Genomic DNA, 26,051 nt, shown 5'->3' with positions numbered 1-26,051 from the left:
AGCATCTAATATATTAATGCACCAATTTTATCATACAGCATGCACCACTGTGATACATTTGGTGCATCTCAATACTGCCTGGTCTAAGTCATGATTTCCATTCTTAATGGAACCATTATAGGTATGATAGATCTGTACTTTAAAACAATCACAATAAATGCTGATGAACCCCATAGACGTATAATAGAGTCTGTAATATTACCATCAGGGTTCTGGAGTATTTAAAGGCAAGTATAGTGCTGCAGACTACGCGATTCCTCTGTCAAATATACTACAATCTTGAAGGAATGGAACACCGCACCAGTGTGAATAGCTGGGAAATCCTGGAGGAAAACCTGCTGCAGTCTGCAAGAGAACTGAGAAGATTTATTTTATAAATACACCAATCCATCATATAAATCCAAAGTTGCACAAGAAACTCTTAAATACTGCAATGTAAAGGGGTTTTTCCATGACCTAAGTATAAAAGACATAAGAAAAACCTCAATCTGATAGAGAATTTGTAACTATACTTTAAAAAAAACGTTTCAATCACTCTCTCCATGCAACTGCCAACCGATGACGCCTAATACATTTAATATACTCAACTTATAACCTTCTAACGGTTTCTTCCTCCTTTTTGTTTTCCTAATATACAGCAACTTGTTTCAAGCCCCCAGTTTATCGTGGATGGTGCCACAAGAACAGACATCTGCCAAGGAGCTCTTGGTAAGTCAGAGTAAGGGTTGATGAGACGGGGATGGGCAATCACAAATATTTAACCGAAGCAAATCGATAATGCATTTTAGAGTCTGTAGTACAGCTGTAACACTGCGACCTCTCACAATTCAACTGAACTTTATAGAACTTTATGGCGGTCTGGATTCTGTTCTGTTGAACTGCTGGAGGTCCGGTTGTAGTGGCTGTAATACAGACACTAACATGTCCCCTTATTATGGCTATGTGAAAGCGGCCTCAGACTGGCATACGCTTTTATAAGGTTTAGAGAAAGATTTAATGTTTCATATTATCAGAAGAATGGCAATGAAATTACAGTCCGGTTCAACATAGGAATAGAATTTGCTGACCGGCATGGCCAGGTTAGTCACTGTTTCCAATAATTAGTTTTTCATCGTATTTACAGACATCGACTAGGTAACTGGCTGGAGACAGTAGTGTCTGTTAGGCTTTGTTTATGGTAACATTAAAATATTGTTTGGTAGCATAATAGTTATGTCTGTGACGTCATAATACAGCTATACAAGTGAGCGTATTTACATCCACTAAAAAGCCCCCAATAGCGCCAAAAAGTAGCTGAAAAAAACCCACTGCTTGATTCTGTTGAGTCACGTTGTGTATCACATGTTTTTCCCAGCCAGAGAGCAGCTCTAAAAAAGAAAGTGGCATAAACTTCACAATTTAGGAACAGGGATTAAAGACCGCATCACATGATCTTTTTGCGCAGCTGCAGACTGGCATTAAATGGATCATGTGATGCACCATGTGACTCCACATAGCCAGGAAGTGGTTTGTTTAAGCCGAATTGTTTGTCACTTTGGGGGGGACTGTTTAGTGGGTGTAATTATACCCACTGGTATAACTCTAATAGGTTATTATGCTTTATTGTAATCGGTTAGTCATATGGACAGTTTCAGCTTTAGCAGTTATTCACCCCCTGAAGTGCCCGCTGTTACAACACTGATAATCCATTCTCCACTGCTTCAGTCCCGGAAAAACTCCTGCAGCGGTCTCGTGCCATTCGTCAGTATCGTGTCGCTGCATCGCTGGCCTCAGCAGTGATGCTGCAATGAACGGCAAGTGACCGCTGCAGGAGCTTCCGGGACTGGAAGAGAACAAGACCTCAGTGCTGGAGCCGGGGGCACTTCAGGTGGTGAGTATCTGCTAGTTTATTATCATATGCCATCCCTTGCCCTGCTGTAAATTTTGAAAATTCCCAGAAAACTCCTTTAAGACTGTGTTCACACATAGCAGAATTGCTGCAGATTTTCCATCTAATGTGGGCGGAAAACCTGCAAGGATCTTTAACCCTATTTTCTATCTTCACTTCTTTTGCAGTATAGTAGAATGTAATCTATTCCTTGCTATTGTCAGCCAATACGCTACAAATTCTGCACAAATTGGTGCAGGTTTCCCTGCGGATTTTGGGTTGGATTTGCGTTGAGTTTTTTGGCGCTGTTGACGTGGAAACCGCATTGAGAACTGCTCCAAAAAACCTCTGGGGAAAAAAAACCAGCATGCTCATTCTTACCGCGGTTCTGTCTCTAATCGAATAAAGCATTCTTTGTGAAGTTTTTTGCACACGGTGCTCAATGGTCGCGGCCGAGAAACGCAGCAAAAAATGCGGCAAAGAAAGTGATTTTTCTGCCTGCAAGAAACTCTGTGTGAACATATCCGTTATCTTCCTTTTAAATCGCATAATTTGTGGTTGAGAAAAAAGTAGACCGTACTCATAAGAAGTCCAAATAAAAGTGCAACTGTACCTATCCAGTGAAAGTATTAAGCATTTATAGTCAATAATTTTTGGCGGGATCTTATCTATTGTGTATTTATGGGTGCTGGCAGGCTATTCATTCACAGTTCGAAAGGGGATCACCCAAGATTGACTTTTTTTGCACTCCCTGGTGATGAATGTTGCTGGAGATATTGTCAGTTGTCACGGGCACAGGGTATGTGGACCCACTAGGCCGCTCTGCCGTAGCGGGGAGGCAGCTGACCAGGTCACAGTCTATGCGGAAGTAAATGGCAGACAGTAATGCTTGGGTACCTGAAATAGTCCGGGCGGTGGCTGCGGCTTCAGCACGGATGGAGGCAGGTGCGGCAAGTAGCGCCAGACGTGGCGGGCAGTATCCGATGAAGCGGTAGACACTAGACGTGGCAGATGGCACTAGACGTGGCAGATGGCACTAGATGTGGCGGAAGACACTTGAACGCTGGTAGGCACAGGAACAATACGGAATACAGGGCACGGGTAACAGCTGGAACGGGAAACACTAAGGGACCATTTGCGAGACAGACTGGGAAAGACTAGCAATGCTCAGGCAAGGATTAGAAGGCCAGGGGCCTTCTTATAGACCAGGAAATCGTGGCAGTTGATTGTGATGACGATTTCCTAATTGCTCGCGCTGGCCCTTTAAGGCCGGGCGCTAGCGTGCGCGCGCACCCTACGGGACCCAGCCGAACGGAGCGGAAGTGAGCGCTGGCATCTCCTAGGAGGGAGACGGAGGCCAGCGCTCACAGATCCATGGCTGCGGCCGTCGGGAGGTGAGTAAACCCCGCGGCCATGGGCGCTACAGTATCCCCCCTCTTACGCCCCCTCTTCTTGGGGCCAGGGTGAGAGAGGAACTTTTTAATAAGAGTAGGGGCGCTGAGGTTCTCTTCTGGCTCCCAGGACCTCTCCTCAGGACCAAACCCTCTCCAGTCCACCAAATAGAAAGACCTGCCTCCTACTCTCTTGTGGTCCAGGATCTCCTTTACCTCGAATACATCAGAAGGACCACTGGGAGCAACTGTGGAATTAGAAGTCTTGCTGTAGCGGTTCAGGACCACTGGTTTCAGGAGGGACACATGGAAGGAGTTAGGGATTCTGAGGGTAGGAGGCAGTTTATAGGAGGCAGGGTTAATTTGTTGCAGGATCTCGAAAGGACCAAGGAACCTGGGAGCAAACTTGTATGAAGGCACCCTCAAGCGAATGTTCCGAGAGGACAGCCAGACCTTAGTCCCAGGAAGATACTGAGGCGGCTCTCTTCTCTTGGTATCTGCCTTTCGCTTCATGCGATCCACCGCCAGCAAGATAGAGGACCGGGTCTGTTGCCAGACTTGCAGGAAGTCCCCATATGCAGAGTCAGCAGCGGGTACCTGAGATGAAGTTGATACAGGAAGAGGAACTCTGGGATGTTGACTGCACACGATGTGAAACGGAGTGGAAATGGTGGACTCACTTGTGTGGTTGTTGTAAGAAAACTCGGCCCATGGAAGAAGCTGTACCCAGTTATCGTGCTGTGAAGAGATGAAGTGGCGGAGATAATTTTCCATGATCTGGTTGATCCTCTCAACTTGCCCATTGGACTGGTGGTGATAGGCAGAGGAAAAGTCCAAACTCACATCCAGGAGTTTACAGAGTGCTCTCCAGAACTTAGAGGTAAACTGAACCCCCCGGTCGGACACAATGTGAAGAGGCAAGCCATGCAAGCGAAAGATGTGCTGAATGAAGAGACTCGCCAGACGAGGAGCAGAGGGTAGGCCGGTCAGCGGGATAAAATGTGCCATCTTAGAGAACCGGTCCACCACCACCCAGATGGTGTTGCATCCTGCTGAGAGAGGAAGGTCTGTGACGAAGTCCATTGCGATGTGCTGCCAGGGGGCACTGGGTACAGGCAGGGGTTGAAGCAGGCCGGCAGGCTTGGAGTGAGTCGCTTTATTAGAAGCACAGACCGTGCAAGCAGAGACAAAGTCCAGAACATCCTTAGGTAGCGTGGGCCACCAGAAGTGATGAGCGATCAGGTCTTGGGTTTTACGGACACCGGCATGCCCAGCTAGTTTAGAACTGTGTCCCCAGCGGAGAATTCTTTTTCTGTCTGCCAACTGAACAAAAGTTCTCCCCGGGGGGATATTTCTAAGCTGCAGAGGATTGGCGGTAACAATGCAGGATGGGTCTATGATCGTCTGAAGGGACTCCACCATGTCTTCCATCTCAAATGATCTGGACAGGGCATCGGCCCTCACATTCTTGTCAGCGGGACGGTAGTGGAGCAGAAATTGGAAACGGGTTAAGAACAGTGACCACCTGGCTTGAGGAGGATTCAGTCTTTGAGCGGACTGAAGGTAAGTAAGATTCTTGTGGTCGGTGAAGATCAGGATGGGGTGAGCAGCGCCCTCCAGAAGATGTCTCCCCTCCTCCAGGTCCAATTTGATGGCCAGCAGCTCCCGATCTCCAATAGAGTAATTGCGCTCAGCAGAAGAAAACAGTCTCGAGTAATAGCCACATACTACTGCCTTTCCTTTGGAGCTCCTCTGGAACAGAAGTGCTCCTGCACCAACAGAGGAAGCGTCCACTTCTAGTGAGAACTGCCGAGATACGTCAGGGTGATGGAGGATCGAAGCTGAAGTGAAGGCTTTCTTGAGGCTAATGAATGCGGACTCTGCCTCTGGAGTCCATACCTTGGCGTTCACACCCTTCTTGGTAAGGGTAGAGATGGGGGCCGTCAGAGAAGAAAAGTTCGGAATAAACTGCCGGTAGAAATTGGCGATACCCAGGAACCGCTGTATGGTCCTTAGGCCTTGTGGACGTGGCCATTCCAGGACAGACTTTAACTTCTCAGGGTCCATCTTAAGGCCTTGATCCGAGATGACATAGCCCAGGAAGGGCAAAGACCTCTTTTCAAAGGTGCATTTCTCTAACTTGGCATACAAGCGATTCTCTCTTAGTCGCAGAAGAACTTGACGAACATGCCTCCGAAGGGTCATCAGATCTGGGGAGAAAATTAGAATATCATCGAGATAAACTACAACACACATATAGAGGAGATCTCGGAAGATCTCATTAACGAACTCCTGAAATACTGCGGGACGGTTACACAGTCCGAAGGGCATCACTAGGTATTCATAGTGCCCATCGCGGGTGTTAAATGCCGTCTTCCATTCGTTACCCCGGCGAATCCGGATTAGATTATAGGCCCCCCGCAGATCTAGCTTGGAAAAAATTTGGGCTCCTCGTATGCGATCAAACAGCTTGGAAATGAGTGGCAACGGGTATTTGTTCTCGACCGTGATCTGATTGAGACCACGGTAGTCAATGCAGGGTCGGAGAGATCCATCTCTCTTTTTAACGAAGAAGAAGCCTGCCCCGGCCGGGGTGGAAGATTTTCGAATAAAACCCCTCTCCAAGTTCTCCTTGATATAGGCTGACATCGATAAAGTCTCTGGCAAGGAGAGAGGATATACTCGTCCACGGGGAAGAGAAGCATTGGGAACCAGTTCAATTGGACAGTCATAATTCCGATGTGGAGGCAACGTCTCAGCCTCTCGTTTGCAAAAGACATCCGCAAAACTGGCATACTGAGAAGGTAGATCGGAGAGTGACTGAGGCAGAGGGGGCACAACAGGACGGACTTGTGACAGGCAATGGCTATGGCATCTGGGACCCCATTGAAGAACTTCTCCAGTCGAGTGTCGGGGCGTGTAGACGGAGCCATGGCAGACCCAGCAGGATAGGATTGATAGCCTTGGGTAGTACCAGGAAGGTGATCTGTTCTGAGGGAAGAGCTCCGACCCGTAGTGTCAACGGCTCTGTGATGAGCATGATCGGATCAGGCAACGGTAGACCATTCACAGAGGCAACTGCCAGGGGTCTCTCCAGACGGACTGTGGGTAGTTGAAACCGATCCACTAGATCCTGGTGGATAAAATTAGCAGTCGCTCCAGAGTCAAGATAGGCGGAGGAAGGATGTGATGTCTGTCCGGTGACGATGGTCACAGGTATCGATAATTTGGAAGAGGTTTTAACGTTTGGAGACGTTCCACCTAGTTGCCTCTCCGAACAACCCTAGGTACTGGAGTTTCCCGGTTTCTGTGGGCATTGGCGCACAAAATGACCCTTGAGGCCACAATACATACAAAGTCCAGAGGAGCGTCTGCGCTGCTTCTCCTGTTCAGATAACCGGACTCTGTCTACCTGCATGGGTTCCTCAGGTAGCGCACTAGGAGTGGGCAATAGTGGTCTCTGGGCAGAGGGTGCTGGTCTGTGGGCCCGGCTCTCCTGACGAACCTCTTGAGAGCGCTCCCGGATTCTCATATCAACCCGGGTGGCTAACAGGATGAGGGCATCCAAGGTAGAAGGAAGGTCGCGGGCTGCCAGGTCGTCCTTGATGTGAGAGGACAGTCCCTGCCAGAAGGTCGCCACCAGTGCCTCATTGTTCCATGCCAGCCCGGCTGCTAGGGTACGGAAGGAGATCGCATACTCCCCTACTGTGGAGCCTTCTTGCTTGAAGGTCAACAGAGTGGCTGCGGCAGAGGATGTACGACCCGGCTCCTCGAACACGGCACGAAAGGACTGCAGGAACAAGGCTAGGTCCGAGGATACAGGTCCTTGTTGCTCCAAGATTGGGTTCGCCCATGCGAGGGCCTTGCCAGCGAGGAGGGAGATAATAAATGCCACTTTGGCCTCCTCGGAGGGGAAGAGATGAGGCCGTAGCCTAAAATGCACCGTGCATTGATTGAGAAATCCTCTACATACTCTGGGATCACCGTCGCAGCGATGAGGAAGAGGCAGAGGAACTGAGGATCCAGAACAAACAGGGGGAGCAACAGGCAGTGGCACGGCAACAGCTTCAGGAGGAAGAACCGGCGGTGGAACAGCGAGTAGATCCAGGCGGACCAGAATAGAATTCTCCGCCTCAAGGAGTTGATCCTGACGTGTGCGTAGGTCCTGCATCTCTGTCTGAATCTTCTGTACTGGGGTCTTGGGCTGGCCAGCGGGTTCCATGGCCTGAGCGTACGGTCACGGGCACAGGGTATGTGGACCCACTAGGCCGCTCCGCCGTAGCGGGGAGGGAGCTGACCAGGTCACAGTCTATGAGGAAGTAAATGGCAGACAGTAATGCTTGGGTACCTGAAATAGTCCGGGCGGTGGCTGTGGCTTCAGCTCGGATGGAGGCAGGTGCGGCAAGTAGCGCCAGACGTGGCGGGCAGTATCCGATGAAGCGGTAGACACTTCACGTGGCAGATGGCACTAGACGTGGCAGATGGCACTTGATGTGGCAGATGGCACTTGACGTGGTAGATGGGACTTGACGTGGCGGAAGACACTTGAACGCTGGTAGGCACAGGAACAATACGGAATACAGGAACGGTAACAGGGCACGGGTAACAGCTGGAACGGGAGACACTAAGGGACAATTTGCGAGACAGACTGGGAAAGACTAAGGGTATGTGCACACGAGGGCATTACGTCCGTAATTGACGGACGTATTTCGGCCGCAAGTACCGGACCGAACACAGTGCAGGGAGCCGGGCTCCTAGCATCATACTTATGTACGACGCTAGGAGTCCCTGCCTCGCTGCAGGACAACTGTCCCGTACTGTAATCCTGTTTTCAGTACGGGACAGTGGTCCCGCAGCGAGGCAGGGACTCCAAGAGTCGTACAGAAGTATGATGCTAGGAGCCCGGCTCCCTGCACTGTGTTCGGTCCGGTACTTGCAGCCGAAATACGTCCGTCAATTACGGACGTAATGCCCTCGTGTGCACATACCCTAACAACGCTCAGGCAAGGATTAGAAGGCCAGGGGCCTTCTTATAGACCAGGAAATCGTGGCAGTTGATTGTGATGACTATTTCCTAATTGCGCGCGCTGGCCCTTTAAGGCCGGGCGTGAGCGTGCGCGCGCACCCTACGGGACCCAGCCGAACGGAGCGGAAGTGAGCGCTGGCATCTCCTAGGAGGGAGACGGAGGCCAGCGCTCACAGATCCATGGCTGCAGGCGTCGGGAGGTGAGTAAACCCAACGGCCCGCTGCCATGGGCGCTACATCAGTCACTTACCCTAGAGTGTACACGTTTGCTACTGTCTATGGACCTTGAAAAGTACAGCTTTGCAATATAACAAAAGGAACCACTCCAATTGGTGTTTTATGGAGCAATTTTATGAAATTGTCCTTACTATCATGATATTTTCTGTTTTAAGCTTTTAGATCTTTCCTAAAATATGCCCTATCCTTTGCATGTAAATGTTAAAATTAAAGCGTACCTAACTTATCGGGTATGTTCACACAGGGCTGATAGACTGCCTAAAAGTATACAGCGTATCCGCCCTGGAGCACGCAGGGAATTCCGGCCGAAAAACTGCACCAAAGTTTGTGGAAAACAGAAGGTTAAAAACAAAACACCTTACACTTAAGGCGGATTTACACGAACGTGTAATACGTCCGTGCAACGCGCGTGGTTGTCACGAGCGTCGCACGGACCTATGCTAGTCTATGGGGCAGTGCAGACTATCAGTGATTTTTGCGCAGCGTGAGTCCGCTGCGTAAAACTCATGACAGGTCCTATATTTCTGCGTTTTTCGCACATCACGCACCCATTGAAGTCAATGGGTGCGTGAAAATCACGCATGCCACACGGAGGCACTTCCGTGGGAGGTGCATGATTCGCGCAACAGCAGGCAAACTATGATTGCAAACAGAAAAGCACCACGTGCTTTTCTGTTTACAAACATCCAAACAGTGTCATAATGATGGCGGCTGCGCAAAAAGCACGCAGCCGCGCACCATATGATCATGATACACAGAGCTGTTAAGTGCCTTTTGCGCACGCAAAGCGCAGCATTTTTTGCGTGCGCAAAACGCACACACTTGTGTAAATCCTCCCTTACCCATAGTCATGGCAACGCGTCCCTCTCATGTCCTGCAGTACAGCCTCCTGGGATGACATTTCATCCCATGTAACCGCTGCAGCCTGTGATTGGCTACAGCAGTCAAATAGGATAAAACGTCATCCCAGGACTCTGGCCTGGATGCAGCAGCATAGAGATCTGGGTAAGTATAAGCTTTTTTTTTATTTTTCTGAGTTGCGATTTTTGCAGTGGAATCGCAGCTTTTCCGCCGCAACAATCGCAACATTTGTGATTTGTTGCAGATTTTACCTCTCCATTGAATTCAATGGGAAAAACACAACCGAAAACCAATGATTGCGCAGCATAATTTGACATGCTGCGGATTAAAAAACACTGCAGATCGATTTATGAAGATTTTTTCTGCTGATTTTTCACACAGCGTGTGGATGACAGTTGTTCAAATATCTCATCTACTCTGCTGCTACTGTATTACACTGCGGATTTTCCGCAATTTGAAATACGTTGTGGTGACTTTTCAGAATAAGCTGTCATATGTGTGTACATGAGGAAAAACACTATTTCTGGCCATTATATGACTTGCAGTGAAAAAAAAAATGCCCAAATAATGTAAAATAATCACATTCCTGATACTGAAAGTGAAACATTTAAGGGCAAGTTAAAGTGAACGTTCACAAATGCCAGACGTCTAGCAAGCAAAATGGGGGAGCTGGAGGCCTTGATACTGGAAGAAAATCTAGATATAGTTGGTGTTCCTGAAACATGGCTAGACTCTTCACATGACTGGGCTGTAAATCTGCAGGGTTTTACACTGTTTCGGAAAGACAGGGCGAATAGGAAAGGTGGTGGTATATGTCTGTATGTGAGAAGTGATATGAAGGTGAGTGTGAATGAGACATTAGAGGGTGAAGATTGTGAGGAGGTTGAAACCTTGTGGGTGGAATTACAAATGGAGGTAAACACTGAAAAAATTACTTTTGGTGTAATCTATAGACCCCCCAATATAACTGAGGAGATGGAAGGTCAGCTATATAAACAGATGGAGCGGGCTGCACAGGCGGGTACTGTAGAGATAACGGGAGATTTTAATTACCTGGATATTAATTGGTGTCATGGTTCAGCTTCAACTGCAAAGGGGAGACATTTCCTCAACCTGTTGCAGGAAAATTCTTTGGGCCAGTTTGTGGAAGACCTGACTAGAGGCGAATTTCTGTTGGATCTGGTCATTTCTAATAATGCAGAGCTTGTTGGGAATGTCAATGTTCGTGAAAACCTCGGTAACAGTGATCATAATATAGTTATATTTTACCTATACTGTAAAAAACAAACACAGGCTGGGAGGGCAAAAACACTTAATTTTAAGAAGGCCAATTTCCCCAGGATGAAGGCTGCAATTCAGGATATGGACTGGGAAGAACTAATGTCAAATAATGGGACAAATAATAAGTGGGAGATTTTCAAATCTCCTTTTGGTAATTATAGTGCAAAATGTATTCCTATAGGTAACAAGTATAAACGACTAAAATTAAACCCCACATGGCTTACACCTTCTGTAAAAAGGGCAATACATGACAAAAAAAGGGCTTTTGAAAAATACAAATCTGAGGGTACAGCTATAACCTTTGTAAAATATAAAGAGCTTAATAAAATCTGTAAAAAGGTAATAAAATCAGCAAAAATACAAAATGAAAGGCAGGTGGCCAAGGATAGTAAAACAAATCCCCAAAACTTCTTCAAGTATATAAATGCAAAAAAGCCAAGGTCTGAACATGTAGGACCCCTAGATAGTGGTAATGGGGAGTTGGTCACAGGGGATCAAGAGAAGGCTGAGTTACTAAATGGGTTCTTCAGCTCTGTATATACAACAGAAGAAAGAGCAGCTGATGTAGCTGGTGCCAGTGCTGTTAATATATCAGTTGATATACTGTATTGGATGAATGTAGATATGGTGCAAGCTAAATTAAATAAAATAAACGTACACAAGGCACCCGGACCAGATGGGTTACACCCTAGAGTTCTTAAAGAGGCTCTGTCACCAGATGATCAAATCCCTATCTCCTATTGCATGTGATGGGCGCTGCAATGTAGATTACAGTAAACGATCATTTTTAGCTAAATTATGAGCATTTTTATATTTATGCAAATGAGCCTTTCTAATGGACAACTGGGCGTGTTTTCTCTTCTTTCCAACTGGGCGTGTATTGTGTTTTTAGCAACTGGGCGTGTTTACTTCTTTCACTGCACAATCACACTGTGCTGTGGATCATGCTGGGCTGGAACAATGAGAAGTGTAGGACACTGATTAGTCACTGATTGGTCAGCGTCATATACTCAGTACAACACCCAGTTGGTAAAAAGTAAAAACACGCCCAGTTGTCCATTGAGAAACTCATTAGCATAAATCTAAACTAGCTCATAACTTACTCAAAAATGATCGTTTATCAAAATAAAAACCACTGCTGTTATCTACATTACAGCGCCAATCACATTATGTAGGAGATAGGGCACTTATAATCTGGTGACAGAGCCTCTTTAAGGAGCTTGGTTCAGTTATTTCTGTCCCCCTCTTCAAAATGTTTAGAGATTCTCTAGTGACTGGTATAGTGGCAAGGGACTGGCGCAGGGCAAATGTGGTGCCTATTTTCAAAAAGCGCTCTAGGTCTTTCCCGGGTAATTATAGACCAGTAAGCTTAAAGAGGCTCTGTCACCAGATTTTGCAACCCCTATCTCCTATTGCAGCAGATCGGCGCTGCAATGTAGATAAGACTAACGTTTTTTGTTTTTTTAAAAACTAGCATTTTTGGCCAAGTTATGACCATTTTTATATTTATGCAAATGAGGCTTTCTAAAGTACAACTGGGCGTGTATTGTGTATGTACATCTGGGCGTTTTGACTTGTTTTACTAGCTGGGCGCTGACGAATCGGCATCATCCACTTCTCTTCACAACGCCCAGCTTCTGGCAGTGCACAGACACACAGCGTGTTCTCGAGAGATCACGCTGTGACGTCACTCACTTCCTGCCCCAGGTCCTGCATTGTGTCGGACGAGCGAGGACACATCGGCGCCAGAGGCTACATTTGATTCTGCAGCAGCATCGGCGTTAAACAGTTAAACAGTTAGTGTGTAAGTGATTAAACATTGTTCTAATTTTTAACATTTTTTCACGGGTCAGGAAATATTATAAATTAGATTCTAATTTATAACATTTCCCAGTGCTGGTCACTAGATGGAGCAATTCCCAAAATTGCAGCATTGGCATGTGGTAAAGCAACCACATTGCTTTATGCTGCAAAATTTGAGAATACTCACTCGCACTAGTGAGCTCACAGAATCCCCCCTCCTTTATCCTGGCTAGTGCCAGGAGAAAGGAGGGGATTGAACGGTCAAACCTCCTACACTGTGTGTTGCCATTTTTTCGCTAACACACAGTGTAGTAGGTTTACATACAGTAGTAATCACACACTAAAACACGTACATACACAGACCTAACTTACCTGCTCCTGCCGCTCCCTCCGGTCCGTCCGCTCCGTCTGCTCCCTCCGCTCCAAGTGCACAAGTCCGGAAGCCGCGACCGGAAGTAGTAATCTTACTGTCCGGCCGCGGCTTCCGGTCCACAGGAAAATGGCGCCGGACGTCGCTCGGCTGAAGACCTTCAATTTGGACTGTGTGGGAGCGGCGCATGCGCCGTTCCCAAACAGACGGCGTACAGCATAGTGGATGGAACGGGCCCCGTTCGCATTTACTTTGGGGCTGTTTGTGCCATATTCCATGTCTGTATGTGTCGTTAATCGACACATACAGAGATGGAAAAAAAAATGGCAACCCCCATAGACAAGAAAAAGTAAAAAAATAAGTAAAACACAAACACACAAATAAATAAAACATTTTTTAATAAAACACTAAAAGCAAATTGATATAAAAAACATTTTTTTCGCGACACTCGTCCTTTAACTGTCCAGAATTCTGCACGCTCCGTCTACATTCATCTTTTTTAAATAAGTCTATGAGGCTATAAGCCAGGGAAATTCAGGAATTGATATGGTATTCTTATTATTTAAACTTTTGCAGATTTGGCAAGGCAGTTACTTGGAAACTGGGCACAATGTGATCCTCCCTATGAACAGATGTGTGTCACATACACTGTATGCAATAACCGTCGCCAAAGCACTGTTATTGGCCTTTTGGTTCATGACCCACATACTGAATAAAAATCTCCTTGGCTGTAATGGAGAAATAATTAGTCCGTGTTCGGACAAATCATGTATGCTCAAATCCAAAATGGTTTTGTCCTCCAAAGCCTGGAACTTAATAAAATGAAACGTCACCCAGAATTTGGCTGGTAATGCATAGGCAATAAGCAAACCTTATATGAACCCCTGCTTTAAATGTACCACATTTTCTTGTATCGTTCAAACATGGCCAAGGCAGGTTTACCGCAATTACCAATGCATTTTAAAATGATCTCTAAGGCCCAATGCACACGACTGTAAAAATCGTACGCAATTACGGACCCATTCACTTCTATTGTCCATGGACGCCTTCCTATTTATTTACGGGAAGGTGTCCGGGCAGTAGAAGTGTACCGCAAAGATAGGACGTGTCCGTATTTTTCATCCATCCATCCATAAATACTGTCCGTAAATATGGATCCATAGTCATCCGCAAATTCGGAAGGGTGTCCATAAGTACGGTCCGTAGTTTATCCGTAATGCATCCGTATTTAGGGATCCACAAAAAAACAAAACAGGGACTAATATAGGGTATTCCCCTGGTGTCGCATAGCAATGTCTCCGTAATTCTGGATGGCTACGGATGCACATCCATAGCTGTCCGTAATTACGGAAACAGCCATTGACTTTTATGGGGAGTCCGTGCTGTGATTACGGACAAAAAAAGGACGTGTTCTATCATTTCTAAGGCACGGACACCCATCCGTAAATATACGTAAAGGTGTCCATAGCCCATAGAACTGAATGGGTCCATAATTACTGTCCATAATTACGTATGAAAAATACGGTTGTGTGCATGGGGTCTAAAAGAGTGAACCATTACACTAAGGTAACTAAACCAATATCCAGTTTGTGAATTAGGTCAGGGAAGCATGGGGAAAAAGTTGTGTCCACTGGCAAGGTTATCCAGAGATAATCAAGTCGTCAACTTGACAATGGCCATGTTTTTATTTATACTAGCCATAAGCCACATCTGATCACTGTTCGCTAAACAAGATCTGCCATAGTTCAGGCACCTCATTGAGTTCCACAGGACGAGCCAGAGAGAGATGAGGGACTATGAAATTCTTTGGATTTTGGGTGACTCTGTGACAAAATATCTCCATGGCTGCTAAAAATGACTCTTCGAACTACGTCCAGTACCCAGCTACAAAAGGAAGAAAAGGTCAGAAGCATGGAAGAAAACAGCATACGAAAAAAAACACAAGGAAGTTTTGATGACAATTTGCTTTAAACAGCAGTCCGTTTTACAGGAGCAATGACCAAATGACTTCAGTCTGCTTAAAGATGCTTGACATAAGGGTAGGCAAAGCAGTCAGCAATATAGAATACTTTGCCTACCACTACTTCATTATTCTTTGAGGATAAAATGGGAGAAAGAGTTCCGTAGAGTTAAAAAAAAAATTGTTTTAATGTTGGCAACCACTACTTTAAGGCGGTCGTCATACACTTTAGACTGCGGTCAGCTGAATTCTCCCATATACATGCACACTCAACTCGGCCAAATACCTCTGGCAGCAACTTAACAAATGATCGAGCATTTTGAAATCCAACATATCCGACCCTCCTTTCCCCCAACATCTGCTGCTTAGGGAGAGCTGGGAGACCCCCATACCCATTAGTCGGCCAGTCCTGCTGAAATCGGCATGTTCAGCTGTCTATCATCTAATGTCTATGGGCATCTTTAGAGATTGTTCACATCTGCATCTGTGTGCGTTCTCTTCAGAAATATTACTGCAGTCTTGGTTTGGGAATATTTTGCTCTGCTTTAGAGAGTTTTTGTTTTCTAGTTCCATCGGTTGTTTAGAGAGGAGTACTGTACCAAGATGGAGGTGCTCCAGGGTATGATATGTGGGCGTCGGAGGGTGTGTAGATTGTGGTTTTATTTCGGGCGTGTGACACAGGGATTCCCTCAGGCATCACTCCCTCCTCCTGCCTCACATTTCTCTTCGCTGAGTCACTGCTCTTTGGCTCAGGCGTGTCTGTATATGTGTGTGTTCATTTTATTAATGTACACTCTTGTTTTACAATGTAACATACTCCATCCAGTCTGTGTTGTACTTTGAGTTCTAAATATATATTCCCAAGTATGTGCGTAGTTTTCTGTTTAAGACATTTGCATGCTTTTGTAATCATGTTCTGTTGTTTTTGTTTTATTTCTCTATTTCTAATATTTCTCTGCAGTCGTCTCCAGTTTCATTAGTACTGCTTCATTCTCCCGAGCCTGGATTGTATTTTCCACTTCCCTAGGTCATAATGAATAGTTGCGATGATCAGTCAATTGTCTCAATGTTCACAAGCCATCTACAAATACAATGATAAATGTGGCATTGTGATCTAGCAAATAATTGTTGGACATATTTCTAAGCCAAATAACCTCTATATGCCTGGGTGTATGGTCTTTTCTCACAGAATTAACTGTCCTCACTGTGATATAGCTGACTGATTCCCAGATTTTGCCAAGGGGGTCCTAATGCATGTGATGTGTAGATACAAGCCTATGTTTGTTCACCCTGAATGAGCTAACAGAGTATTATTATTGAGTTTGGGATATATTTTCGGCCCATGCTCTCCACTATAAAGACCTATACATATAGGAACATATATATATATATATATATATATATATATATATATATATATATATATATATATATATATATACATATACATACACACACAGTGAAGGAAATAAGTATTTGATCCCTTGCTGATTTTGTAAGTTTGCCCACTGTCAAAGACATGGACAGTCTACAATTTTTAGGCTAGGTTAATTTTACCTGTGAGAGATAGGTTATATAAAAAAAACAAAAAAACAGAAGATCACATTGTCAAAATTATATATATTTATTTGCATTGTGCACAGAGAAATAAGTATTTGATCCCCTACCAACCATTAAGAGTTCAGCCTCCTCCAGACCAGTTACACGCTCCAAATCAACTTGGTGCCTGCATTAAAGACAGCTGTCTTACATGGTCACCTGTATAAAAGACTCCTGTCCACAGACTCAATTAATCAGTCTGACTCTAACCTCTACAACATGGGCAAGACCAAAGAGCTTTCTAAGGATGTCAGGGACAAGATCATAGACCTGCACAAGGTTGGAATAGGCTACAAAACCATAAGTAAGACGCTGGGTGAGAAGGAGACAACTGTTGGTGCAATAGTAAGAAAATGGAAGACATACAAAATGACTGTCAATCGACATCGATCTGGGGCTCCATGCAAAATCTCACCTCGTGGGGTATCCTTGATCCTGAGGAAGGTGAGAGCTCAGCCGAAAACTACACAGGGGGGGAACTTGTTAATGATCTCAAGGCAGCTGGGACCACAGTCACCAAGAAAACCATTGGTAACACATTACGCCGTAATGGATTAAAATCCTGCAGTGCCCGCAAGGTCCCCCTGCTCAAGAAGGCACATGTACAGGCCCGTCTGAAGTTTGCAAATGAACATCTGGATGATTCTGAGAGTGATTGGGAGAAGGTGCTGTGGTCAGATGAGACTAAAATTGAGCTCTTTGGCATTAACTCAACTCGCCGTGTTTGGAGGAAGAGAAATGCTGCCTATGACCCAAAGAACACCGTCCCCACTGTCAAGCATGGAGGTGGAAACATTATGTTTTGGGTGTGTTTCTCTGCTAAGGGCACAGGACTACTTCACTGCATCAATGGGAGAATGGATGGAGCCATGTACCGTCAACTCCTGAGTGACAACCTCCTTTCCTCCACCAGGACATTAAAAATGGCTCGTGGCTGGGTCTTCCAGCACGACAATGACCCGAAACATACAGCCAAGGCAACAAAGGAGTGGCTCAAAAAGAAGCACATTAAGGTTATGGAGTGGCCTAGCCAGTGTGCAGACCTTAATCCCATCGAAAACTTATAGAGGGAGCTGAAAATCCGAGTTGCCAAGCGACCGCCTCGAAATCTTAATGATTTACAGATGATCTGCAAAGAGGAGTGGGCAAAAATTCCATCTAACGTGTGCAAACATCATCAACTACAAAAAACGTCTGACTGCTGTGCTTGCCAACAAGGGTTTTGCCACAGCGTATTAAGTCTTGTTTGCCAAAGGGATCAAATACTTATTTCTTTGTGCACAATGCAAATAAATATATGTGATTTTTTTTTTTTTAATATAATCTATCTCTCACTGGTAAAATTAACCTAGCCTAAAAATTCTAGACTGTTCATGTCTTTGACAGTGGGCAAACTTACAAAATCAGCAAGGAATCAAATACTCATTTCCTTCACTGCATATATGTGTGTGTGTGTGTGTGTGTGTGTGTGTGTGTGTGTGTGTGTGTGTGTGTGTGTATATATATATATATATATATATATATATATATATATATATGAGACAGCACCCCAAAATAGTGTGAAAAGTAGTGGTTTTTTTTTATTTGCCCCAGTAGCAACATTTCAATCCATCTCTATGGGGTCTTTGTCAAGAAAGATCCCATAGAGATGGATTGAAACGTTGCTACTGGGGCAAATAATAAAACCCACTACTTTTCACACTATTTTGGACTGCTGTCTAATTTTTTTGCTATTGTCATTCTTTAGTATCTTTGTGTTTGATATATTTATTTTAGACTGTACAACTTTAGTTTTATATTTTTCTGTATAACCATCCATAAATATTTGATAAACTGGCGCTTATTTAATTTTGATGGAGCCAGATTAAAATAATTGTATTTAATCTTGATGGTTGCAATGGAACATTAGCTTGGCTTTTCGCAAAATAAATACCAAGGATGTATTCTCTCTTTTTGAAGGCAGTGCTTCAAAATGGTATTATTGTGAAGCATCTGACCTGTCTGGAGGGCCTAAGATAGCACACAGAACGGCAAGTGGCACAGTCATATCGATCAAGTGGAAAAATCCAACGTGGATTTGAAGGAGAATCCGTTACAGAAATCCAAGGCTGACCCTCTGATTTCTGCCGTATTTTTGCAGTTTCATCTACCTTGAATCCGGATTAGCCCAATTTAATGGGTCTAAACCACATGTGGACACTGTGTCAAGAAGTAACACGTCAATTCTTCTTTTTGTGCGGTTTCTAATTCCGCATGGGAAATAATTGGGCAGGTTTACCATTGAGATCAATGGAACTTTGTTTGTGGGGAGTTTCCACATGAATTTCGCCACGAAATCCACGTGAAAATCCATAGTTTGAACGTGGACTTATCCACTCATATACCATTTTTTTTTTTGTTGCAATCAATTGGCTGTTTTATGGGTTCAATGGCACCCCAGTTTAGACATAACAGGGCATAGACTTGCTCAGCATGATAGCATAAATGTAGGACAAAAAGCAAGGACTTATGGGCGCTGCCAGATGGAGGACAAAGGCTTGGATCCGTTTTAAAGAATTTATTCATATAAGGCTACTCGTTTCCACACTGAAAAGGAGCCATCCTCAGGCCAATATAACATAAGATACCTGGCAGCGCTCATGATTCCTTTCTTTTACTCTTACATTTATTCTATACATTACCACTGCTTTATCGCACGACTGGTCCAAGGAGAAGCTGCAGTTTCCTATACTACTCAACAGAGTTGTGCCATTTATTAGCACATTTCGCCCAGGTATGACATATAAATTCATCTACCAGTTCTACTATCGAAAAGGCTTTTACGCTATGGAGTGCCATGTTTTTATTTCTTAAATTGTTCAGAATGATTGTAGACGATAATTACAGTGTGCATTATGTCTTCTTGGTTTTCTTAAATGTAAGTTTAATATATTTTGCTCCATTCTTTTCAGGTGACTGTTGGCTCCTCGCTGCTATTGCCTCCCTAACATTAAACGACAGTCTTCTCCACCGTGTGGTTCCTCACGGTCAGAGCTTTCAGCAGAATTATGCAGGAGTCTTCCACTTCCAGGTAATGGTTGATGTTCATCCCATTTTAGGAGTATACCATTATATTCTGGGCAAAACGAAAAAACTGTACAACCGTGCTATGTACAGACCAAAAGTGATGACAAGCAGCACAAAGTGATAAAGGAGCAGTGCATAACACGATTTCAGTGCTCGGGTATAGCCGCAATGAAGAAGACAGACCTATATTTTCACAATGCATCTGTTGGGGCCTGTAAGGACAGCAGGGATGTGATATGCATTAAAGGGGTATTCCCATCTTAGACACTTATGTGATATCGATAGGATATGCTTTAAATGGCTGCTAGATGCCCAGATCCCAGCTATAGGACCCGCGCCTATACCGAGAACAAGGGTTACCCAACCCGTATTTTGCATGATGTGGAGGCCGCTAGTCCAGGCAGGGACTAGTGAGGAGTGTACCATGTATGCGCACGGCTTTCTCCATTCTGTTTAATGATAGTTACGGACAGGGGCGTAGCTAACGGCTCATGGGCCCCGATGCAAAAGTTCTTATTGGGCCCTCCCCCCGCAAACTCCTCATGGCCGATGGTCCGCAGCTTTCAGCTGCATCGCTAAGGCGGTAGTAATATAGTTTAAAAAAAAACACAGACATAGAAAAAATATTTTATTGAAATAAAAAAAAAAACACACAACCCTCATTAACCATTTTATTGATAATAAAAAAAAAAAGCCGTCATCGAAGTAATCCAGGAATCCGCCGTAGTCCAACGACCGAACCTGTACATGTACAGTCACACAAGAAAAACGATTAGTAACACGTGTTAGTCTTAGATACAGGGCCCATGTGTGATACTGTCTGTGGGACCCTGTATCTAAGCCTACCACAAGGTAGGCTTAGATACAGGGTCCAGCAGACAGTAATCTTATACAGTATAAGATTACTGTGTGCTGGGGCCCTGTATCTAAATCTACAGTGTGGTGGGCTTATATACAGGGCCCATCAGACAGGATCACACATGGGCCATGTATCTAAGCCTACCATGTGATTGGCTTAGATACAGGGCCCAGCAGACCGCATCACACAATCTGTGATCCTGTCTCATGGGCCCCCTAAGCCTGCTACATCGTAGGCTTAGGGGTTGTGCAGTCCCTAAACATTGATGGCCTATCCACAGGATAGGCCATCAATAGCTGATGTGTCTCCCGGGACCCGCAAATCAGCTGTTTTGAAGGGGCACTCGTACGAGAGCTGCTTCCCTTCATTTCACTACTCGCTCACACTGTGAACCACCGACACCGATTCACAGTGTGACCGGAATTAAGTGACCAGAATAAAGGGGAGCAGCTCTCGTACGAGTGCTGCAGCCCCTTCAAAACAGCTGATTGGCGGGTCCCGGGAGTCGGACCCCGCCAGTCAGGGCTAATCTTACCTTCCTCTTCAGCCCTGGCGGTAGTTCTGTCGTCTCGATGCTGTGCGCGGCGCATAGCGCTGTGACGTCATGCGCTGCGCACAGCTCTTGACGTCAGGACCTCCGCTGCGATCCGGAACGAGGAAGGTAAGTAAAGTCTGTTACTATAGTAACAGGGGCCCGCGGCCCGAGTTACTATAGTAACTTTTTATTGATGTGGTGCGGGGGGCTGTGGGCCCCCCTGGCTTCGGGGCCCGGTCGCAATTGCGACCGCTGCGACCCCTATAGCTACGCCAGTGGTTACGGAAACAGCCAAGCAAGCGCTGCTTGGCTATTTCAGTAACTTCCATAGAGTAGAAATTAGAGAGTCGCCTTTTCTCCACTAGTACCAGCATGGAATCTGAGGCCTACATGGGTCGGATGATAGGTATAGGTGCGGGTCCCAGAGCTGGGAGCTGAATCAATCAGACCTTTATGGCATATCCTGTGATTTAGATGGGAATACCTCTTTAAGCACCATTATACTAGGAAAAACTCTGGAAATGACTGCTATCTAATATACCATGTATATACAAATGAATTATAGAAAAAACTTGAGGTTCTGTTTCGGGATCACATCCAGTATTGTTAGGGTATGTTCACACGAGGGCGTCCGTTACGGCTGAAATTACGGGGATGTTTCAGCCTGAAAACATCCCCGTAATTTCAGCCGTACCGGCATGTGCAGGCGCTTGAACGCCGCGTCAATTACGGGCGTAATCAGCGCTGCTATTCATTGGAGTCAATGAATAACGGCTCTAATTACGGCCAAAGAAGTGACAGGTCACTTCTTTGACGCGGGCGTCTATTTACGCGCCGTCTTTTGACAGCGGCGCGTAAATATACGCCTCGTGTGAACAGACAAACGTCTGCCCATTGCTTTCAATGGGCAGATGTTTGTCAGCGCTATTGAGGCGCTATTTTCGGGCGTAATTCGGGGCAAAAACGCCCGATTTACATCCGTAAATAGGCCGTGTGAACATACCCTTAGTATCACAATTTTTTTCAAGCTCCAAAACTCCACCTTAATATGTAATTCCAAACAAAATTAAACAAAATCTTCCTGCACTTGCGAGGTTGTAAAGGTCTTACGTTTAACACGACTCGATTCATCACGACGATCTGCGCTGGTTAGGCAATTCAAAGGAGCAAGATCATTAATGTATGGGAATGAACAATTGTTAATATGACCGTTCGCCCCCGTGCATTTGTATCATGTTGGCAGCACATCTCTTGGTTTACATAAGATGTGCTGCTGACTAGCGACCGTTTTTTTTTTGCCACATTAAAGATCTGATCAGACGATGATCCACAAACCTGCAGCAAATCTGCCACGTCTGAACGTGTCTTTAGTTTCTCATTAGAGTGTCTAATATCTATGGAGAGCCTCTTCCCCCACCTTGGGTTGGAGTACAAGATTAGTCCTCTGACATTTATGTGAATGAGCAGCAGAATAAGCCTTCTACAACGTGTATATATCACACAAAAAAAGTAAATGATAATTTTTGTTCTACTGAATAAAAATTACTGATTTGGTAGTATACCATTACAGGCTGTGAGTTTGAACTAGTTTTTATGGTTTTATATGGTCCTTTGTCTTCCTTTTTCTGTCGCAATTCTATTTATACTACAAAAGGATCTGGCTGGATATGAACTATTGTGAGAACGAATCATGCTTTATACATTAGCTCTTCTCTCCACAAAATTAATTTGTGTTACATGATCAGGAATAAGTGATCACACAATATAAAAGTTATGACGACTGATACAAGCTTAAAGAGGCTCTGTCACCACATTTCTAAGTGGCCTATTTTGTCCATAATGTGAGTTATGACCTATATTAGCTTTATGCTAATGAATTTCTTAATGGACAACTGGGCGTGTTTTAACTTTTGGCCAAGTGGTCGTTGTACAGAGGAGTGTATGTCGCTCACCGTATCTGCTCTTTTTCTTTTGACAGTGTAGTCCATCCTTTTGTGTACATAGATATATACTATATTGAGTTTGTTTTAGCTTTATTAACCAGGTTTTTTTTTTTGTTTTTTTTATTTTTTTATATATTATTTCTAAATCAATATTTATTCTGTTTCCATTATTATAGTACAGGTATAAGTGAAGCTACAGGTAGAGCTTCTTTTTGACTGGCAACCACCCCAACCAACCCATTAACAAACTGTTCGCTTATCTAAGCCTTAAAAATATACATAATGACAATCTATTGCCCAAAGAAGAGGTTCAATATTGTCTATGTACTATTACTAGGGTTTCCACCAGACCGGTAAACCACCAGCCCAGCCGGTATTTACTTTGGAAGGCTGGTGTAATGGTGGGGGTAAGGAAACAGACAAGTGAGCCCTAATCTACCCGCCACTCAGTCCCTGCCTACTTGCAACGACCCGCCCTAGGCGACGGGGTACAACTGGGCGACGGTCCCTACGCTCAATAAGTGCACGACAGACAAGGGTACACAGAAGCAAGGGAAAAGGGGCAGTTGCCCACGGCAACACCGTGAGCAACAAGAGTGGTGAACGAGCTGAGTCAAACCAGGGGTGTACGAGGTCCCAAACGCAGAGCAGGAGAGTAGTGAACAAGCCGAGTCAAACCAGGAGTGTACGAGGTACCAAACGCAGAGCAGGAGAGTAGTCAGTAAGCCAGGGTCAATATGAAGCAGGGTCAAATGGTTCAAGAAGCTGCAGCAGGGCCAGGAAACAAAACGAGAAGAATCACAAGCAAGGAGGAACAGGAAAGGCAGGTATAAATAGACAGAGGGCGGGAGCTAGCTCTGTCTGGCCAGGCTGTGATAGGCTCTCCCACTCCTAAGCCTGCCATCCTGAGTGGTGGAAGATGGAGTCCGTCTCACAGACATAGAAGCAGGCGCAGACTTATTACCTATGGGCGTGGATACAGAAGCTGTGCCTGGCAGATCCTTAACAGCTGGTGACCGTAATTTTTTTTTATTAGTAATAGCAAGTTATAGTAATTTCTCACAATAAGCATGTGCCTTCGCAGTAAATCACGGCAACTTTTTGCCAGAGTTTGCGGAAAAAAAAAATAATTACTCAAAACCAGCTCTTGTAAATATATCCTAAACCTGTCCTGTACTTTTGCTTGGGAAAAAATGTCAACCCTAGCTGCCACAGACATTAGTTTGTAACCGATACCACTAAAAACGATCTGACTGCAGCAATCTAATGGGTCTATATGTAGGTTTTGTAAGGAACTAGGAAGGGATTAATGGGAACAATAAAGTGGTCAGAGGGGTTTAGAAGGCAAGTCTGGCAATGGCTGGAAACAAGCAGGTTAAACGTGAGATCAGTGAGCCTTGTTTGTACATATGATATGTTTAAGAGACAGAACAGTATAGACATTGTTGTTCTTGAGAATATATATATATATATATATGTGTGTATTGCATGCATAGACAAGATTGCCGCTTTTTATGGGGGGGGGGGGGGAACCTCGTAATTCTAGGCAACCCATACATATTATGCATACCTAGAGGAATATAGTGATGCAGAATCTTTTGCCGCCATACCACAATATTACCCTATGCATGTGCCCACATGCGCCCATATTTTCAGCGGTAGTGGTTTATTCACCCTACCCTGTATGTGGTGCCAAGGGATTATGTAAGAGACATATAAAGATCTGGACCACTCTGTGCTTCCTTTTATGTGCTACGTGCTTACTCCAGGGCATTGTCTCCGTTACTGTAGTTAAATGAACAGGAATAGCTGGTGCATCGTAAAGTAGAATCTACATACTGCCATTTGCCTTCACAACATTTTTCTATGCCCTACTGAACAAGGGGGTACATAACGTCTTTAATTGCCCTGTACACTCCACTTTACGTTATGCGCTCATATAAGCGTACTTTTACATAACTATATATAGTATTTGAAGGAAAAGAACAGGGAAGTCCCTATTGTACTGCAAATATCCCTGATACTGTATGTATTGTTGTGAGCCAATTAAAAAAAAAAAAAAAGAACAACACCTTCCCCTTTTTTTTTTCTAGAGATTTAAACAATGACCTATTCAAATAGAGGTGTACAATATCTGGCAATAATCATTATGTCCCTGATGGTCAGTACCAGACTCAACACACTGTCCTGTACAGACTTCGTCTGCTCTTTTTGTCGGTAATACAGAGAATGATCCACTACCTGGAGGTCATTGAAATGTTTATTTTCGATCCCTGGTTGTAAGTGCTACTTTCAGTGGTCCAGTCCTTGGTCATCTGAGGTAAAGTCAGTAGCCCAAGCCCTTTTGACTAGTACTAGCTACAGCAGACCCATTCCTGATGGATAATTACAAATTGTGTGGTTCATTGTTTTTGTAACTCCCTGTGGGCCTGTTCAGTGGTTTGTATCGGTGTTTGGCTTCTTAAATCGGTATTCCAGTTTTCGGCAAATAAATGTTATTCTTTGTATGATGTAAAATGTTAAAAAAAAAAATCGTTTCAAGCCTCATGGTTTTCAAGATCTCTGCTTGCTGCTTGCACATACCACTGTACATCACACTTGATAACTCGTATAAAATGAAACCAATCTCTCTGTTCCTCTGTATTCACAGCTTTGGCAGTTTGGTGAGTGGGTAGATGTTGTGGTTGATGATCTTCTCCCAGTTAAGGATGGAAAACTTGTCTTCGTACACTCAGCTGCAGGGAATGAATTCTGGAGCGCACTGCTGGAGAAGGCCTATGCTAAGTATGAGTGCCTACTAACATAATCCACATACAAGCTGCCTAAATATGTCCATTGATGATAGATGTGTGATCTACTGTTTTTTTGTTTTTGTGGTTTGACATTACCTCTTATTCTAATTTGTAGAAAAATAATATCCAATTATTCATATTTCTTGCAGAGCTAATGGGAGTTATGAAGCTCTCTCTGGTGGGAGCACTTCTGAAGGCTTTGAAGATTTTACAGGAGGAGTTACTGAGTGGTATGAACTAAAGAAGCCTCCCGCAGACCTTTATGGCATTATTATAAAGGCTTTGGAGAGGGGTTCCCTCATGGGTTGCTCAATTGATGTAAGTGAACATTAGGAGTACAATTTTTTTTTACCAGTAAAAGTTTTTTTGCTTCATAACTCCTGAACATTTTCTATATTGAATTTCATCTATTTTTCTTCTGCCAGGATTTTGATGACATACTTGCCTATCCTGCATACATG

At 44.6% G+C, this 26,051-nt stretch overlaps 1 protein-coding gene across 1 annotated transcript in view; it reads left to right on the top strand.

The window, feature by feature from the left end:
• CAPN1 (calpain 1) overlaps positions 1–26,051 on the top strand; it is a 65,432-nt gene that overhangs the window by 14,028 nt on the left and 25,353 nt on the right. The window contains exons 3-6 of the mRNA XM_075837182.1: positions 639–708; positions 19,347–19,465; positions 25,449–25,582; positions 25,740–25,908. Of these exons, the coding sequence (XP_075693297.1) occupies positions 639–708; positions 19,347–19,465; positions 25,449–25,582; positions 25,740–25,908 (492 nt within the window). The remainder of the gene's footprint in view (positions 1–638; positions 709–19,346; positions 19,466–25,448; positions 25,583–25,739; positions 25,909–26,051) is intronic.

The sequence above is a fragment of the Rhinoderma darwinii genome, chromosome 9, assembly GCF_050947455.1.
Source record: "Rhinoderma darwinii isolate aRhiDar2 chromosome 9, aRhiDar2.hap1, whole genome shotgun sequence".
NCBI classification, from domain to species: domain Eukaryota; kingdom Metazoa; phylum Chordata; class Amphibia; order Anura; family Rhinodermatidae; genus Rhinoderma; species Rhinoderma darwinii.
Note: the sequence above shows the minus strand (reverse complement) of the source record. Positions and strands in the feature narration are given on the sequence as shown.